We start from the raw sequence: 14226 nt of genomic DNA on the forward strand, positions 1-14226 counted from the left end.
AAATTCTCCCACTATAATTTATGAAGATAATGTTGCTTGTATTGCACAAGTTAAAGGATGATACATCAAAGGAGATAGGACAAGCATATCTCATCAAAATTTTTCTATACTCATGAACTCCAAGAAAATCCACAAATCAATGTTAAACAGATTCAATTCATAAATAATCTTGCAGATCTTTTTACCAAATCATTGCCAACGTCAACTTTTGAGAAATTAGTATATGGCATTGGTATGCAATGAGTTCACAAGATGTAAGATTGAATAGCCTCAGCAGTGGCTATTATGGCTCAATTGAGGGGGAGACATTATGAACTATGCATTGCACTCTTTTTTTCTTCTGAATGGTTTTTTCCACAGGGTTTTTCTGCCTTAAGGTTTTTAACAAGGCAATTAATGCATCCATAAAAGAGAGAAATCATAAAATTTGTGCTATGTACTCTTTTTCCCTTTTGTTCGGTTTTTGTCCTACTGGATTTTTCCGGCTTAAGGTTTTTAATGAGGCAGTATCATTCAATGCACATAATACAATGAATATTCAAGGGGGAGTGTTATGAAATACATGAATGAATATTCATTATATTCATGTATCTATTATGGTACATTTGTATCTCACATTCTATGAACATCTTCATATCCAATGAATATTCATTTCCCTATCCAACGTATGTATTAATGATAAGTACATCCTTATTCTCCTATAAATAGAACCATAATTTTTGTTATTAGTAGTGAGTCAGAATAAAAAATCTCTCTATTGGCTTTCTCTACTCTCTCTGTTTTCTCTCAATTGCATACTTGCAATATAATATTTTACAACAAACCTTACATTATCTGTTGCGGAATACGAATTTGTTATGCTTTTAATTACTTTTCCCTATGCTGTCATTATTGGTATTTTACCTTCTTTTTTTGTCGATATATTGATATTTTACCTTTAAAGAGTTGATTATGGCTATGCTTCGAGAAGACCTTTCAAACGGATAGGTCGAGTGGGGATTGAATTGGGTCATAAATGGCTTGACCTAAATAGGCCTATTTAACCCATTTAGAGAATATTTATGTCATTTTCCCTCTTATTTATAAAGCAATGAGTATCGAGTCCTAAACATACGTTGAAACACATAAGGCAAGTCCGTCAATTTCATACCAAGTTTTATAGGCCCTTCTTGTTCAGGGCCTGGAGACAAAAAGGGCAAAAAAAAAAATTACACTTTCTTAAGGAAAATATGAATAAATCTCCTTTCTTCTTTAATAGGAAATGAATCTCCTTTCTTCTTTAATAGGAAATGTCGTCAATCTGTCTTCTTCCTCTCGCGCTGCTTGTCGTGGTTCCACGAAAGAGACCAAACTCTCCATCCATTATATACTCCCATTCGTCTCTTCGCCTCCTTCGCCACACTCGCAAAACTTGTCCAACGGAGAACGGGAACAAAACAGGAAAACGTCGAAGAAATGGAGAAGATCCAGCACTCCACGGTTCGCACCAACGGCATAAACATGCACGTGGCGTCAGTCGGCAACGGCCCCGACACGGTCCTCTTCATCCACGGCTTCCCGGAGCTCTGGTACTCGTGGCGCCACCAGATGGTGTCCCTCGCGGCCCTTGGCTACCACGCCGTCGCGCCCGACCTCCGGGGCTACGGAGGCACCGACGCACCGCCGTCCGCGGCGTCGTACACTGCGTTCCACGTGGTGGGGGACCTGGTGGGCATGCTGGACGCGCTGGGGATCGGGCGGGCGTTCGTGGTGGGACACGACTGGGGGGCGGTGATAGCGTGGTACCTGTGCCTGCTGAGGCCCGACCGGGTGAAGGCGTTGGTCAACACGAGCGTCCCGTGGTGCCCCGGCGGCACCTGGTTCCCATGTGATCCGGAGAAGAAGCCCGTCGAGTCGATAAGGGCGATGCACGGAGATGATTACTACGTTTGCAGGTTTCAGGTGAGAGAACTAGTGTTGTATAGTTGATATCTGATTAGGATAGGACTCGATCTTTTCAAAGAATCGGAACTTTTGAGCCATCGCCACTAGCAAAACGTAGATCACAGACCAGGGCAGCTTAGGATCTTTTGACGATCCTGACAAATCTTTAAACTTGGCAGGAACCTGGAGAGATGGAAGAGGACTTTGCGAAAGCTGATACTGCGAAACTCATTCAGCTAACCCTCACAAGCCGGGATTTAGGCCCACCTATCGTGCCTAAAGATTTAGGATTCTCAGGAATGACTAAGCTATTTGAACAGCACCAGATCGAGTTGCCCTCTTGGCTGACCGAGGATGACGTCAGCTACTACGCCACCGAATTCAGCCGCACCGGCTTCACCGGGGGTTTGAACTATTACCGTTGCTTGGACTTGTAAGTCTCTCTCTCTCTCTCTCTCTCTCTCTCTCTCTCTCTCTAAGCTTATGCTCTCTAACAGGTCAAATGTCACAATAGGATTGTACTAATGAATATTTTAACTGTTATTGCGGTTGTGTGGTCTAGCTTGAGCTCTGGGAAAAGTTGATAATAGACCTATCAAACGGACTGGTTGGATCGAAAATGATCCGATCTAAATTGACACATTTAATCTGTTATACCCTGTTTCGTACAATATAAATCTAACGACACATACCCGATTCAATTCATACTGGCGACTCATATTATTGATATTTAACCAACCTAGGAAAACCAAACTGAGTCAAGAGAACAAAATTGAGTGAGGGTGAGAGAAAGTAAAGAAAAAGTCATAGAAGTGTGTTGGGTCTAAATAAGTTGTAAACCCATTTAACACCCATATTATTTTGAGTTTTACCATCCTAAACTTAGTTGTGACTTATTTATTGAATATAACTAATTCATATAATAACTCAATCTCTCAATATGGGTTAGAAAAGAAATTGGTCCTTGACTCATTTTAACATGCCTAGTTGATAGGGTAGAGATCCTAGAGATATACGAAAATGGCTGTCACATATGGATGAACTTCGCCAGTTCATGACATGCCAATTCATTCGTACTGAGTTGGTGCCATCCTAAAATGTTTTTCAACGAGATTGCAAAAGGCATTTATTACTAGTGAAAACATTTCGAGTAATGTTGGTTTCAAGTTAATTGCACGAGTGTGTCGGATTTTGATTTCTCTTGATAAATTCCCATCATGTTTGGGTCATGTTGCTCTGTCATGTCTGAAATTGCCCCATCCAGATACGTTGACATTCTCCTATTGCTCAAGGAGAAGGAATTATGAGGCGGAAAACACTAGAAGGTTAGCCTAAAAAGTTCTCATATCGTAAGAAAGTCGCTATTTTATATAATCTCAATGTCTATGATTATATAAGAAATGTGAGTTAAATTTAGTCAACTTAATTAAAAACGATTATTTTACTTTCCGAATAGGATTATAATATTTCTAATGAAAAGTAAAAGTTCTAAAGTAACCTCTTAGATTTATTACTTCTCTTTCAATTTTTTTTTTGGCATTGCAATGAAAATGATATCTTAAGTCAATTTCGATCAATAATAACTTCTTTATGAGCACAGAAACTGGGAGCTATTGGCGCCGTGGGCCGGAGCGCAAGTCGAAGTGCCAGTGAAGTTCATAGTGGGGGATCAGGACCTCGCCTATCACATACCTGGTGTGAAGGAGTACATCCACGGCGGTGGATTCAAGCAGGCTGTGCCCAAGTTGGAAGAAGTGGTGGTGATGGAAGGAGCGGCTCATTTCATCCAGCAAGAGAAGGCTCAGGAAATCACTTCTCACATTCACGACTTCATCAAGAAATTCTCATCCCCATGATCCATCTAGTACTCCCTCCAAAAAATTAAGGATGAAGCTGTTGTTTTTCCCCCATTAATAAAAGACGAAACTGTTGCCCTATGACTGTTTTTTTTTCCCCTTAGGTTTCTGTTGTTGGGTATGACAATGGAAGCTACATATGAAGTGATCCAACATAATAAAACTGAGGATTTGGATGACTAATTATATTCGTTTGGGTATTCTATTTCATTGTCTTAGCATTTCTCTCTAGGATATATCGTTGTCATTTCTCAAGGAGCAACAAAAAAAAGTAATTTCTTTCTGTCGTAACGAGAATTACGTTTAAGACTCCTAAACTCGTCATGATATGCTAATTTTTTTGGCTCCATGCTTTTAAACCCTAAGACTTGTCACAATCATTCGTGATTCCTTACAATATGAATATGAATGTGTCATTTTTTTAAAATAAAATTCCCTATACTTTCGCGTAAGTGACATTGCTGTGGTGCCATATGGGCATCACAGCAAAATAGATTGAATAATAAAAAAAAAGGCCTTAATGGAAAATAGAGTAAAAGATGGAGATCGGATAGGTGAGAGAGAAGATGAAAGATGGTGCTGGTGCTGGTACCCCTTTTGTAGTAGACTAGGGGTCTGTTTGACAACGATTCCGATTTAAAAAATTAATTCTGTTATAATTGATTTTTTTATTTTGTTCCTTGTACGAGCTTTAGAAAATCAAAACGCGTTTGATAACTGTACAAAATTTCTGTTCTCGAAACAAAATTACATTTAGTAACTGCAACAAAATTTATGTTCCCGAAACAATTTCTCTTCCCAATTTTTTCATTGAGTCAAATAATTATGTCTTCTCAGTATAAAATCAACATATATAGTATCACTAGTAAAATGAATACACATCATGGATAATCTACAATTAATCTATTTACTTCGTGGAGCATGAAGATATATGCAAAATCCTCAAAAAAGAACTCAATGATGATGCTCAACGAAGTTTGCACTTAAATTGCTTGCTACCACAAACATAAATGTTTCAAAGTATTTAAAAAAACAAGATTACAAAAGTCGAGAGCACAAAGTTATGGAGTTTAACGACGAGTAGAGGTGTCAAACGAGTGGATTGAGTCGGGTTTGAGTCGAATCAAATGTGGTCCTACCCATATTGAAATTATTTTTTGAAAAAAATATTATTTTTATTTTTTTTAAAATTAATTTTTATTTTTTAAAGACATATTTTTTATCTTATTTTCCTTTTTCTCCGGAGGTGGTGATGGATGACAGCACATGACAGGCTAGGTCAGCACCCGCTACCCAAAATTGGTTTGATGGACTGAATTCGCACAAATACAAAAAGTTCAGTATTAAATTAGCAAAGAAAAAAAAAACTTTCGAACCGAATTAACACAATTGCAATAAATCTAGAACTTTTTTGGTAATTTTTTTCAATTTTTCGCACTATAGTAATTTTCATTAGTCTTCAAGGTCCTCTCCAGCTAAGAAGCACGGACGCGCCGGAGGGGTCGCCGCATCGGTGTCGGACACCGACCCCCATCCGACACGCGAGTCGGTGAGGTCTTGATAGCTGCTACGATGGAACGTGCAATATCTCGCCGAGGAAAGCATGGATGAGGGGGAACGTGTCTCAAGGAGAGATGAAGGAGAGAGACCAAGAGACGTGGCAGATATAAAGAAAGAGGTTTTTTTTTTTTTTAATCTAATTGAATCGTCTGGATTGTAGCTGGATATTGAATAGTAGAGTATTGCCATTCGATGAACTGGCGATTGACTTTATAGATACTTTTCGCATAAACCCCGAATCAAACTGTACAACACGAATCAAGAATCGACCGATCCTGATAACTATGATCGTAAGGTGTTCATCCCGACTGACAAATTTAGATTGGCTAGCCTCCTGTTAGTTGTGGCCGGTACCCAACCAATATGCACAGTAATTCTTTGAAGCACGCCGATCTATATTCCTTGGGTAATATCAAGAGATATCACAAATTTAATGATTTAGATTGATATCGTCAATTGCTAAATAAGGAACGTCACCCTTTGAAAAACTCATGGATTAGAACATCGAATTGGTTAATAAGATCGTATTAACATGTCACACACACATACATCACACCATGCGATTTATCCGATTGAGAAAAACATTTTATCGAATCGATAGCAATCGCGAGTTGTCGTTTGATTTGCAAAATAACTGAAAATGGAACAAATTCTCCTAACGAGAGGCTAGAGAAATCTTTCCTGTCTATAATTATCCATATCTCAAAAGGCAAAAGTACATTTTTAGTGTCAAAAGTTGTGTATGAATATCACTTTAGTGCCAAAAATTTTAATCATGTCATTTTAATGCAAAGTCGGAAACAAAAAAATCACTTTGGTGCTTCCGGCGAGAATTTCCGGCCAAAATTGTCATGTGTCATAAATAATTAATTTTTAACTAAAAATGATATTTCAAAAAAAATATTAAATCCACACGGGCTACCACATGTCCACGTGGACTTTTACACTTTAAAATAATTTTAAAAAAAGCCAAAAATTTAAAAAAATTATTTAAATAAAAATAAGTTTAAGATTTAACCCAAAAAAGGAAGTTTCTGGTTTATCAGGCAGCGAGGGCTTTCACAAGCCCTCGTTGCTTGAAACTTTTTTTTTTTTAGTTTTTACTTTATTTTGTTAATTTTTAACAGAATTTTCATTTTATTTTTTGATTTTTTTTATAAATTTTATATTTTTATTTTTAATATCTTATTTTAAATTTTTACCTTTTTTAATTGCTGACTAGACATCATCGGAACCAACTCAAGGTCAAATATTAACAAAATAGTGACATGTCAGAATTCTCGCGGACCAAATCGGACTTGGCACTAAAACGATTGCTTTTTTAAAAACTTGGCACTTAAATAATCCGTACGCAACTTTTGGCACCAACGTGATATCCGTACGTAACTTTTTGCACTAAAAGTGTCATTTTGCCTAGAGGTGGTCGGTTCCGGTTCGAGAACCGGCCGTTGAAAATGCTGGTTCCGGTTCCGGGTCGATTAATTCCGGGTTCTTTTTTAATTTTAATTTTTAAAATAATAAATAATAAAATGAACATAATAAATTATAAATTATAAAATATAATCAAATTGTACGTTGTAATAAAATGTGGGGAAAAAAAGAGAGAGAGGAGAAATGGGCTTGAACTTAATGAATTATCATTAAGCGCCTACATATCTTCTTGGGGATAGAAGAATCAAAGCCCAGGTAGTTCTTTTACCTTTGATAACCCCAACTTACCTCATCGTCAATCGTCGCTACCCGTTGTGGTATCTGTGGCGGTGGTATCTCCAATATCATCGCTAAAAAATTCGTGTACACGATCCAGCTCTTGGTGTTGATATTTCGCCATCGTCCAATCGTTGACACAAGCTTGAGCTTCCACGGACTCCGGGCTTAATCTTGAACGGCGATAATCCAAAATTAATCCTGCAGCGCTAAATGCTTGTTCAACCGCAACCGTTGAAGAAATGGTTGCTAATATCTGACGAGTGATGAGAGCGAAAACTGGATAATCGCTTTGGTGACTCTTCCACCACTTCAGGATTTCGAAATCTGTACTATGTTCTGCATCACGAAACTCAAATTGAGTGATTAAATATTTTTCTAATTCAGAAATACTACATGTTGCCCCCTTTTTGTTTTTTTTTCCTACTCTTGAGCATATTATATCCTCTACTAAATGAACTACCACATTTGCTACGTGAGGCAGTAGATTGTAAAGATCCAAAATCACTTAAACCATATCTACTACAAAATTCTCCATATAATACTACTATAGATTCTTTAACATCTCCTAGTATATTTGAAATATCTATTGAATCTTCTAAATGTAAACAATCATGATAATACAGATTCAAATAATCTATTAAACCGTCTAATTTAATACGTGGATAAAAAAACAATACAAACTAAATAGACAAGAGGAATTTACAAATAATAATGCAACCATTTTTCTCGCATTACTAAAATAGTTCGACCTAATTCGGTATCATTTTCATATTCACTAAAAACACTACCAATATTAACACACTCTATTAAAAATAAATGCGTAGTAGGATAATAAATACTAGATAAAGTCTTAGTATCATCATTAAAAATTTTCAAAAAATCTAAAATTTTTTTGCAAACGTCCTAATGTTGAGGAAGTAAAGTAATTTCGGGAATATTTTGTGAAATAAACACACATAATAAATCTTTATAATTAAAAGTTTGCTGAAGCAACTCATACGTAGAATTTCAACGAGTCGGAATATCTTTTGGAAATCTTCTTGCTCTTCTCCCATTTTGTTTACAAAATTTTTCCCATGATTTCATAAAATGGGGACGACTCCATAAAAATTTAATTGCACCCTTTATTGGGGCGAGAGAAGTGTTAAGAGTTCGTAAACCATCTTATACACATAAATTTAAAACATGACAAGCACATCTAATGTGAAAAAATTGTCCGTCAAAAGTGGGTTTGCAAATATTTTCTAATTCGGGAATATAAGCGGTATTTGCGGCGACATTATCAAAACCAATTGAAAATACTTTATTTATCAAATTATATTCTTCTAAAACTTACCTAATTATTCTATAAATATTATGAGCGGAATGTCTTTCATCAAAAACTAGGAATGCAATAAGTTTTTTTTGAATAGTCCAATCGTCATTTATCCAATGACACGTGACACTCATATAATAATGAATTTGCCAATGATCACTCCAAATATCGCTACCTATATGCACATGTCCATTGAATTCCGCAAAAAATTTTGCTAAAGATTTTTTTCCTTTTTTATAAAGATGAAAAACTTCGCGTTTAAGAGTATTTTTTGGAATAGTTGGTACTTGCGTAACCAACGCAGTATTTATCAAATATTTCATATTAAATTTTCACCAGTATTAAACGAAGCATGATCAATGGCAACTTATTCAGCTAATGTTTGTTTATAAAGTGCATTAGTGTAACGGAATATAGGATGAGGATTAGAAGTGGCATACCCGGAAATTTGTTGTTGCGTATTGTCAATCCCCGCTTGTGTTGGATGTTTTTTCATCAAATGCCGACGGAATATTCCGTAGCCGTCTCCTTTCGTAAATTTATATATTTACGAACAATATTTACATTTTATATTATACCTACCTTCGCCTTCATCACGTACCTTGTCGAAATATAGCCACAAGTCAGATGTATTATCTCGGCCCTTCCGTTTCGGCTCATTTGCCGTTGACGTTTCTTCGACACTAGTGGGAGGATGAAAACTTTCTTGTGTTGAGATGTGCTCGACGTTCGGAATCGGGACATAGTTGATATTATCGTCGTCGTCTTCTCAATATGCATACTCACGAGGATCATATTGAGAAGTGGGATACTCGGAATCTCCCATAGTCATCTTGCCCTTGTCAGCATTTCCGCTTCCATTTGCCATTTTTGAGAGAATTGATCGGAAATCCGATTGAAAGAATTGAGTCGGGATTGAGAGAATTGAGCGAATTGAGAGAATTTGAGCGAATTGAGAGTATTTGAGAGAATTTGAGAGAATTGTCGAGAGGATTTGTGAGAAAAATGAAAGGGAGATGGTAGGTATTTATAGGCAAAAAATAAAAATAATTTAATTTTTTTTAAATAAAAGGCAACCGCCAAATTGGCCGTTGGGGTTTGGGGGGGCGCGAAAGCGGGCCCGCAGGGGCCCAATGCTGTGGGGCAAAGAGCCCAACGGCTCTTTGCCCCACTAACACACTTTTTTTTTTTTAAATTCACGGGTCGAAACCGGCCCTCGGGCCGGTTCCGGTTTGGAACCGTGGGCCCGGTCAACGGGCCGGTTCCGGGCCCACAGTTCCAAATGGCATTCTCTAATTTTGCCTATGTCACCATAGCAGTTAATTTCTTTCAATTTTTTTCCATTCTAGAAACAAAATTTCCTCCATTTTTTTTCTTGCTTAATTCAACCCTTCTACTTTCTTTTTAGATTTCAAACACCGCCCACCCCAAAACAAAAAAAGAATAAAAAAAGAAAAAGAAAACAGACTTCCTTTTGAGCGGCCGGGCAGGCATTCACGACTTCCATGGCATCAAGGAAGACATTTCAACGAATGGATCCAACATTTTTTTGAAGACTTTTTGTTGGTCAAATAAAAAAAATTAGGGTTAATATCACATAAAATCTCAAATTGGTACACATATGATAAATTTATCATAAATTATTTTCTAATCATAAAAAGCCTCAACCTGGTATACTTGTGATAATTTTACCCCAAACCGACACATCTATGATTAAATTTACCTTCTTTAGATTTTGTTAAATTTAACTATTAAAGTGCTAAATTATATGACACGTGACAATTGACAGGAGTACCAACTTAAGATTTTTATCATCTGTTTATCACATACGTATCAGTTTGAAAGTTTTCGTGATATTAATTCAATTTAACAGGGGGTGAATTTGTCACATATATGCTAGTTTGGATTTTTTCGTGATCAAAAAAATTAGTTTATGGTAAATCTGTCACAAGCGTATCAATTTAGGATTTTTAGTAGCCAAAAAAATAGTTTGGGGTAAATTTGTCACAACCGTATCAATTTGAAATTTTTTATAATAAAAAAATTAAGATAAATTTATCACAGCTGTATTAGTTTTGAAAATTTTCATGATATTAGCTTCTTCTTTTTTTAAGACTTCACGTAGTTTTTATTGCCTACTTATTATAATTTGAGAAAAAAGTAATTTCCTTGGCGGCTTTTGAAAAATTCTATCCCGTGCAGTCTTCTTCACTTCTGAACTTGCGAGTAAGCTTCTCAATCGCTCGTTTCCAGCAACGGGACATAGGGAACGTCAACTTTCTTGTTCAATACATCGATGACCGATTAATCCAACGACGACCTCCATTTTCTGGCTCGAACCCAAGCTAAGCTAGCTCACACGGAGAAGGACGCAAGAGCACCACCAGAACTTCCGAGGAATGGAGAAGATAGAGCACGCGACAGTTCGCACCAACGGCATCAACATGCACGTCGCGTCGGTCGGCGACGGCCCCGGAGTCCTCTTCCTCCACGGCTTCCCCGACCTCTGGTACACCTGGCGCCACCAGATGCTGTCCCTCGCCTCCCTCGGCTACCGGGCCATCGCCCCCGACCTCCGCGGCTACGGCGACACCGACGCGCCCCCCTCCGCGGCGTCGTACACGGTGTTCCACATCGTCGGCGACCTGTTGGGGCTCCTCGACGCGCTCGGCGTGGAGCGCGTGTTCCTGGTGGGGCACGATTGGGGGGCCGTCATGGCGTGGTACTTTTGCCTGCTCAGGCCCGATAGGGTTAAGGCGCTGGTGAACACCAGCGTCGTGTTTCAACCGAGGAATCCGGACAGGAAGCCTCTCGATTCCTTGAGGGCGTTGTTTGGCGATGATTACTACATCTGTCGTTTTCAGGTGAGTGAAGATTGGATGTGGGATCGTGGGTTGGTTCTGTTATGTTGACTTTATTGATTGTGTTCATGTGGTGATTTTTGTTGGTTTTGGAATGTTTTGGCGATTCTGTTCTTTGCCTGAACTGAGGCTGTGAATCAATGAAGCTGACTATCTTTGGTTACTGATAGTGACCTGATAGCGATGGAGTTGATGGCTCTGGTGTTTGTGGCTTTTAATAAATCTGGGATGAACAACTTCTCCGTTTATTGAAGTAGTTGTCTTGAGAGCAGAATTGGCTGTCAAATTGGTTCGCCTTGAGTTTGCTCTGGCACCATTTGAGTAGATTTGTAGGTGATACTACAAGAAAAACTTCTGTTTGTTGTTTCTACGAATAGCGAGTGGATCCTTCATAACATTGGCTAAAACTGCTCTGTTGCTTTGATCTCTTTTCTTACTGCTTTGATGGTTTGATTTAACTTCTTGTTTCTAGTTCGGATGCTTTGAACTTAATGTCCTGTCCATGAATCAGACAAGAGAGAGTTCCCGTTCTATCATCATAACCTTGTTTGTGTGTGTTAAGTGCAAGTGGGAGATGTGAATGCAGAGAACAATTTCGCATAATATGCTTGATGCACCCATTATTAGCTGTCTCTTGGATCTCCCCATTATCCAATTGTTGGACTTCGCTTGCCCCCGGACGAGCACTCTGACCACAAAACTTGTGGTTTACACCAGTTTACAGTTATAGAACCAGGGCAAACATTATTCTGAGCAAGTGATGCTGACTTCTGTTTTTTGCTGCTTAGTAAGTTAAATTGAGTTTTACCTAAAAATGCTGGAAGAAAGCCATCCGGTTGACAAAGTTGGATGTCCTTAGTACTCCTAACAATGTAACTATACTTTCCTGGACTACAAGGATCTGTGTTCTAGAACTGCACGTGCTGTTTAGCGCTCCTTGGAAACTTTGCTTAGTGCAGAGAGAGGACATGGAATATCATTCTTGATAAGATCCTTCCCAGATTTTCTGAGGCGAGAAGGTTCTCCACTACAATACAAGTACACAACTTGAGCATTTTTCGCAAGTATCATATTCCTGTACTAATTGAACAACCTTAATTGTTGATTCGATTAGATTTTACATTTTACCTTTTTATTGCCCAAGTGCCACTTCTATCCTTTCAGGTCCTTCCTTAATCGCTCCCTTTATATGATTTGAGCATTATATTTACAATGCTCCTGAAAGGACTTATGATCTGTCTAGGAACCTGGAGAAGCTGAAGAAGACTTTGCGCGAGCTGATATCGCAAAACTTATGAAGCTGTTTCTCACAAGCCGGAATCCAAAACCGCCTTGTGTTCCAAAAGAAATAGGATTTTCAGGTTTGGCCAGCTCTCGAGATAAATTGCCCTCTTGGTTGTCAGAGGAAGACATCAATTATTATGCCAGCAAATTCAGTCAGAAAGGCTTCACAGGAGGATTGAACTATTACCGGGCGATGAACTTGTAAGTTTCACCCTATTCTATTGGATTGGAGACAGTTGTTTGTCATATTGATATCCAAAATATTATGAAAGAACTGTATCTATCTTCCCATCTTGGGCTAGTAGGTTTGACTGATGGGTAGTGAAAAACATAATTGTGGGGCTGAAGTCCATTATTAAGCATTAACAGTCCTGACATGTACTGTTGAACACGGTCCTCTCTTTTGCCTAATTTGAATCTGATGTTGCAATGTTCTTTCTGGAGGCTCTTCAGGAGTTGAGATATATAATCAAATGTGGTTTGCTGTAGAACTTGAGTTTAGACCTAGTGAAATGTGAATTGCTTGGTTACTATAATTCCTTGCTTGTTGCAGAACCTGGGAGCTGGCTGCGCCATGGACTGGAGTACAGATTAAAGTGCCAGTTAAATTTATTGTTGGGGACCTCGACACCACCTATAATATACCCGGTGTTAAAGAGTACATTCACAATGGGGGGCTCAAGAAACTTGTGCCATTCTTGCAAGAAGTAGTCGTGATGGAAGGAGTGGCTCACTTTCTCCAGCAAGCAAAGCCAGAGGAAGTTACTAATCACATTTATGATTTCATCAAGAAATTTTGAGTTTTTACACCTTCGAAAGCTTCCTTTGAGGAAGGAGAGGTGAATACTTCTATCTCAGTCTCCACAAAATAACTAGAACGTTTGCTGAGGATGGGCTTGTGGTGCTTCAGATGTTGCTTATTTAAGCTACTGGTTGAGAGTTTGTATATGTTTTTCTCACTTGTATTATGTCGTTCTTGTTACCAGGATAAGAGAAGTGGAGCAATAGTCTCTGCACTTTGTAGAGATGGTCAAGAATTAAACTCCTTGATCCCAAACAGTAAACACGATTCACACGGTTTCACCTTTTCATGCTTTGCACCAAAAACACGCACCAACCGCATTAAGTTGGGTGTGAGGATACTAAAAGTGTTGTAATTTTTGTACGGCATTTATTTAAGTGTCATCATTTTTTTTTTCGAATCCTTGATTACCATGATTATTTTTTTCGATCACTTGATTTGACCTAATTATAAAATATGTCATAATATTTTTAATTGATTACTTGAATAACATAACTTCTAGAAAATTTTTACCGCAAGTGCCATCCTATATCAGATTGGTGGCACTTATGGTGATCTTTTTTGAAAAATTATGACAATCAAGTAAGCATTTTTCCTTATTTTTTTTCCTTTTATTTTTACACTTTTTTGCTCGGCCGGTCAGTGTCCGGTCTCTCGTAGATGGCCGGTGCATTACGCTGGTCTGTTAAAATCAATTGAGGTAAAGCATTTCTGGGCTGGTGAATTGCTGCTTGTGTTTTGAATGAGAGGCTGATGCATATGTACGCGGGAACGTCTTGCTCGACCTTTCAGTCTGGCGGAGCTTTCACAGGCGCAATTTGAGTCTGAGTGCTCGAGGAGGGTCGAACTCTCGGACAATGCCCCAAGCAGTCAGGATTCAAATCTATGTTGAAACAAAGAGGTGTTGGAATCTGT

General features: G+C 38.3%; 2 protein-coding genes across 2 annotated transcripts in view; both read left to right on the top strand.

Annotated features, from left to right (window-relative positions):
- Positions 1-3836, top strand: part of LOC115731016 (epoxide hydrolase A-like) — a 20136-nt gene extending 16300 nt beyond the window's left edge. The window contains exon 5 of the mRNA XM_048281998.1: positions 3789-3836. The gene's annotated coding sequence lies outside the window, so the exon portion shown is untranslated. The remainder of the gene's footprint in view (positions 1-3788) is intronic.
- On the top strand, positions 1417-13531 carry LOC115742462. The gene is made up of 6 exons (XM_048282654.1): positions 1417-1941; positions 2103-2356; positions 3524-3722; positions 10719-11228; positions 12469-12710; positions 13063-13531. Exons 1-6 carry the CDS (start codon positions 1456-1458, stop codon positions 13307-13309), a joined length of 1938 nt encoding a protein of 645 aa, XP_048138611.1. The 5' UTR covers positions 1417-1455; the 3' UTR covers positions 13310-13531.
- Positions 13532-14226: the final 695 nt, after the last annotated feature.

This window comes from Rhodamnia argentea, chromosome 7 (assembly GCF_020921035.1).
Source record: "Rhodamnia argentea isolate NSW1041297 chromosome 7, ASM2092103v1, whole genome shotgun sequence".
In the NCBI taxonomy this organism is placed as follows: Eukaryota; Viridiplantae; Streptophyta; class Magnoliopsida; order Myrtales; family Myrtaceae; genus Rhodamnia; species Rhodamnia argentea.

Bases quoted from the DNA above. Each gene is read 5' to 3' on its own strand.
- LOC115742462 (XM_048282654.1), top strand. From the start codon at position 1,456: ATGGAGAAGATCCAGCACTCCACGGTTCGCACCAACGGCATAAACATG. The intron at 1,942-2,102 runs GTGAGAGAACTA...TAAACTTGGCAG, and splicing joins ACTACGTTTGCAGGTTTCAG to GAACCTGGAGAGATGGAAGA. The intron at 2,357-3,523 runs GTAAGTCTCTCT...TTATGAGCACAG, and splicing joins TATTACCGTTGCTTGGACTT to AAACTGGGAGCTATTGGCGC.